This window comes from Polistes canadensis, unplaced genomic scaffold (genome assembly GCF_001313835.1).
Source record: "Polistes canadensis isolate GaletaPanama2010 unplaced genomic scaffold, ASM131383v1 scaffold_169, whole genome shotgun sequence".
Lineage (NCBI taxonomy): Eukaryota > Metazoa > Arthropoda > Insecta > Hymenoptera > Vespidae > Polistes > Polistes canadensis.
This window is the reverse complement of record NW_014569716.1, coordinates 22,518-28,282: the sequence shown is the minus strand read 5'-3', so window position 1 is coordinate 28,282 and position 5,765 is coordinate 22,518. Positions and strand designations below refer to the sequence as shown.

The following is a 5,765-nucleotide window of genomic DNA, read 5'->3' as shown; positions in this document are numbered from 1 at the left end:
ATATATATAACGAATTTTATATATATATATATATATATATAAAACGAATTTTTATTGTTAAATCATTAGCAATGATAACGTATCTTAATAACTAATGACGAAGTTAAGAATAAAAAAAACGGTGAGAATAAAAGTCAAAGAGAAAGAGGGAGAGAGAGAGAGAAAAATATGAAGGGATGAAAGTCGCACGAGAAGAAGTTTGGATATGATGAGTACGAGTTGAAAGTTGCGACAGTGAGGTTGAGAAAAAAAAGGGGGGATGAAGAAATACGTTGTTAAAGAGACGAAGCGTGCACGTGAAAAGTCTGCCACGTAAAAGAGAAAGAGAAAGTATAAAAGAAAAAAAAAAAAAAGAGGAAAAAAAAAAATCAAGAAGAAAAGAAAGAGAGAGAGAGAGAGATGGTGAAGTCCAGTTGTGATACGTAAGAGTAAGAAAACGATGAGAGAATCCCGTGAAGGGGAGAGAAAAAGGAGAGTAGAGCCTTTCAAGAGGATCCCCGACAGTGGCCGACCCCCAGGCCCCGAGCACTATCTCGTTTAATTAAGCGGACTCCGAAGCAAGGACACCGGCGTCTTCTTGTCGTGGTAAGATGCCGGGGAACCATTGTGCGAGCTTTCAAAGCCCACAACGCCCGTTATCCACCAACACCACCACCACCATCACCATCACCACCACCCTAACGAACGACAAATCTCCTCCTTACTTTTCACCAACCTCTCCTGAAACCCCCCACCCCACCCACCATATCGTCGTTTTTTCTTAGATCTACCCCTTTTTCTTACGGTCAAACGTATTATTTTTCTTCTTCATTTCTATCTTAACGAATCCAATCATATATGTTTTTTTACTAAAACGTTTAAACTATAATGGTATTTTTTTAATTTCTTTTGTTAGTTTAATTTAATTGGTATTATTATATTTGATTATTATTCTATATTGTGATGTATGATTTTTATATATGTAATGTTATTTTTTTTTTATGATATGTTTTTTATTTTACAATATTATTGTATGTTATAATTATATTTTTATCTTAACGAATCCAATCATATACGTTTCTTCTAAAACGTTTAAAGTATATAATGTCATTATTAAGGAATATCAGTTTCATGTAATAATTGGATTTATTTTATTTGGTTATATTCTATGGTGTTATATGTGTTTTACAACTACAATACTTTTTTATTTTATGGTATATTAATTATATTAAATTAATATTAAATCAATAAAATATTATATTGAGAAAATTCATGGAAATATGTGAAATTATTTTAGGATAAATTGTACACATACATTTTTATTTCTATTTTTAAACTTTCAACCCTTTATACTATAGATTATTTTGTTGTTCTTTTATTTACCGCGAAATATCTTGTATCTCTAATATTTCTTTTCCACTAGAAAGAATATAAATATTAACTAACGTGATGTTTGTTTTAATAAAAATGTGACATTTAGTTGACAAAAAAAAAAATTGTTTTAGGTCGAGTCAGACTTGACATAAAAGATCAAAGGATTAAAGGATATAACATGGATTTGAAATTTTTTACTCGAAACAATTTTTCTTTCGTTGTATTACCAACGAATATAAATTTTATCACAAAAATTCTACCGCTAGACACCCTTTTAAAGTTTATCTTAATATAATTTTTGGTTATACAATATATATAAATTTGATGATTTACAAAAACCTTAATCTTTTCATACTACGACAATTAAAAAAGAAAATTTTACTTTGTACTCATAGTACTCGCCCATGAGTTTTTATATTTTTGTTATATATTTTACATATTAAAAATAAGCATACCTTTTTTTATTAAAAAAAAAAAAAGTAAATCTCAAAGAGAAAAAGATAATCTTCATTTTTAATTTATACATTTAAATATTAAATCATATCATCTATTATTCACATTTCGTATTTTAAATAAAAATTATCGTACAAATTTTACCTACGATAAAATCTTTTCTTTGTTATTTTTTCTTTTCGCGTTGTAATAGATAAACAATTTTATACAAAAAAATTATCAACATAGAAAAGATAAAAAGAGAACAATTATAAAACAAATGTATATGATTAGCCATCGACAAAAAACCTTGAAATAATTTCTTTATTATTCTAAGAAACTTCGTAACAATCTCGTATTTTCGATGATGTGCCATCTAAAAGTTGTCCTCTCGTAAAACCCTTTCTCTCCTCTCTCCCTCCCTCCCCCCCCTCTCTCTCTCTCTCTTTCTCTTGGCCATGCAAACGTACTAAACGTCGGACGTTTTAATCCCAAAAGTAATTAAACGAAAAGCGTAGGAAGTTGTTGGCATACGCTCCGAGAGGATAAACGTCTAAATTGGAAAGAAAGAAAGGAGGAAAGAAAGAAACGGGGAAAGAAAAAAAAATAGAACGAACAAATAGAAAAAGAGAGAGAGAGAGTGAGAGAGAGAGAGAGAGAGAGAGAGAGAGAGAGAGAGAGAGAGGAAGGAAGGAAAAAAAAGAAAGGGGAAATATATTTAAAAGGCGAAGGTGAGAAAGGTAAATGAGAAATGAACAAATCGAAAGTAAAAAATCAAATGAATGGAGTAGAACGATTAACTGGGGGTGGTGGGGGAGGGGGTGGGGATGATGTTCTTTTTTTTCAATTGATTCGAACTGGCTGACTGGGGTGGATGAGTGGGTGGTGGTGCATGGTGGTGTGCAGGTGCTGCTGCTGCAGCAACAGTACCACTCGCGAAACGGGGGAAAAAAAATAAGAAAGAAAAAGGGGAGGAAAAGAAAAAAAAAGAAGGAAAGAAAGATTCGACTTGGTTGAAAAGAATTTTACAGAAAAGTTGGTTCGACGCGACTGCTGCATATTCGCGAATAAGGCAAGCCAAACCAAGCCAAGCCAAGCCAAGGCGTCGACGTTATTTTCAACCCCCGGTTTGCACGGGGGTAGATACATTTACTAATTAGAACGGGCCCGAGTGAAAAGGTCAAGCCAGAGAACGATACGTGCCAGTACTCAGACGATGGGGTAAACTGAGGTGAGGTGAAGTGTGGTGTGGTGGAACTGGTATATGGGGTTGGGGTTAGAGGGGTAACGTCGAGGTAAGAGAGAAGAAAAATAGGAAGGATGATGGTTGATGTTGGTGTTAGTAGTAGTAATGGTAATAGTAGGGATGATGCTAGTGGTGGTTGTAGGGTTAAAAAGGGGTTGATAGGGTTGAAAAGTGAGAAGGAATAAAGAAAAGAAAAGAAAAGCACAGAGACCCTGACACTGAGGGTGTTTGTCGACGAAGGGATGGTTCGCGGGAAGGGAAAGGGGAAGGTAAAAACGTAAAGAAAAAAAGAAAGAAAGAGATAGAAAATAAAGGGTTTCGAGAAGAGGAACGTCGAGAAGGGACGTTAAGGATCGCAACATCGATCGTACCTGAAAGGTACACCCACCACCACCCCATTCTTTCTTCGTAGTTGTGTCGTGGTCTGCAACACACCTTTCTAATTCCTCTTTACTCCTCTTCTATCCCTTTTCGTCTCTGTCTGTTCTACCTGTCCGTCGTCATCCCTTAGTCGTCTTGCTACACTCACCAAGTAAAGGTAAATCCGGATCCTCTTAGCACCCTCTCGTTGTCCTCCTCCTCGTCGTATACGAAACGCATGACACGCATTTGCGTCAGCGTAATCCCAGAGCTCGACTAGACGTCGTTCTTGCATACACTTATCTTTAACACCTTCCTCTATCCTTCTTTAACACACCCTATATGTTAAAGTACGCTACCGTTAGTGTTACTATAGAACAACCACCCTCATTCGTGCCACCTTCAATCGTTTTCACCAAAGCAAACCCTACTCCTCTACTTTCTCTTTCTTTCACTTTCTTTCTCTCTCTATTTCTTCATAGGGTGGAAATATCGTACGGGAAAAAGGGTGAATTGTAATCCAATTCGTCGAATAATATTAATCCCATTGTCAGATTTATTCGTCAACTATATATAACACATATATATATATAAGGATGTTATATAATTGTATGCATTATTATTTGTGCAATAATAATATTTTTTTAATTATTTATTTTTCTACCACGTGAACGCTACCTGTAAACCGTATGAACGAGTTAATTAATTATTTCTTATCACTTGTTTCATTTTATTTTACATACAATATATATTTTCCTTTAAAGTTCGAATAAATAAACTTGCTTGACGAATTTATATGGAGAATTAGGGTGAAAATATTCTCGCTTATATTTTTCAAGGGTTAGAGGTGTCCGCGTGACAGGAAAACGTCGAACTCGGTGGTGTCTAAGCTACTTACGAAAAAGGCAAAGTAAAAGAGAAAGAGAGAGAGAGAGAACCCACGAAATTTGCATGAAATATGATCGCCTCGTGGAACACCTATGACATACACCATCCATGCCGCGTAAAACATTTTGACGACAAGCTATACCTTCTAGTTTTCTTAACGCCCCTGACTTTCTTCTAGAATCTTAACACCCCCGACTCCTTTTCTATTTGCATCTAAAAGAGAACAACTAAAAACGATATCGTACACGTTAACTTACTCCAAAAAAAAGAAAAAAAAAAAAACAAGAACACATAACTTTAGCGTGTTATTCCTCACAAAAATACTAAATTTGTATTTTCTTATAATAAAAAAAATTATTTCTTCATTAAATATATTTCGCGGTAATGTAAGTAAAAAAAAATAAAAGAAAATATATATGAATGAGGCAGCATGTTGTTTTATATTTTTTAAGTATTCTCTCTCTATTTCTCTTGTATTTTTCTTTTCTTTTTTTGTTTTTGTATTACGTGTGTTTTTACCCGTTCCACCTTTTTCCATATCCCGAAAAGAAGAAAAAAGAGAAATAAATAACAGGAGATTAAGGAAATTCTTTGCACTTTTACTGTTACCACTCTTCCCGGTATTATTCAGACTTAGTGGACGCGTCCACACGCTTGCGGTAAAATCCCGGATTGGAAGGGGAGGTAAACAAACGGGTTTAATTCGTTTAGCGTATTCTATGGCCACGTGGTTTCATTAAATCCCATACGTGGTGATAGTCCCAACGTACTTCTCATACTTGTATTTCCTATTTCATCGTACAAATCCATACACGTTCGATAAACATGATTCTATGATTAATGTAAAGGGTGAGAGAGAGAGAGAGAGAGAGAGAGAGAGGGAAATAGAAATAAAGAACAAAACAAATGGAACATATTAATCCGTCAACATATAATATACCCATGAGAATGAAAATCTTTTTTTCTTATTCGTATGTTAACCATAGGTTGATACACCGGACAGCGTCCTTCAAAGTGGATTAGGTCCCGGACCGGATATGGGTCACACGATATTACGTTCAATGGTAGACCCACGAGATTACGACCGACTGAGGTATTTGCAAATGAATGGAGGTCAGCCAAATAGCTTTGAAGAGACCATAAATAGGGTAAGTTTTATTCATACAAATGTTCAAGTATAACGCGTATTATTAATTAAACGTGAACACAAAAAAACATTGCCAATTAAAATCATATCACAATTCGTAGTTGAAAGTTCAAGAGGCATTGAGGCAAAAGGAACGATTCCATAAAGAACACGAAGAGGTTGGTATCAATTATTACACAAAACTATTATAACGATAAAACTATGACAAATTAAAATAAACAACAATTTGCAATAAATTTGAAAAGAAAGAAATTAAACCAAAATTTGATTTTAACTCAATTCTCTACTGTGTCATAATTATATATATTATATACTATAATAAAAGTTGCTGTCCTGATA

The 5,765-nt window shown here is 34.2% G+C and overlaps 1 protein-coding gene across 2 annotated transcripts in view; it reads left to right on the top strand.

The window, feature by feature from the left end:
* Nucleotides 1–5,765, top strand: part of LOC106789193 — a 260,249-nt gene that overhangs the window by 243,641 nt on the left and 10,843 nt on the right. For both annotated transcript variants that reach the window (XM_014753197.1, XM_014753196.1), the window contains exons 6-7: nt 5,266–5,427; nt 5,528–5,584. In XM_014753197.1, coding sequence (XP_014608683.1) covers nt 5,266–5,427; nt 5,528–5,584 — 219 coding nt within the window. The remainder of the gene's footprint in view (nt 1–5,265; nt 5,428–5,527; nt 5,585–5,765) is intronic.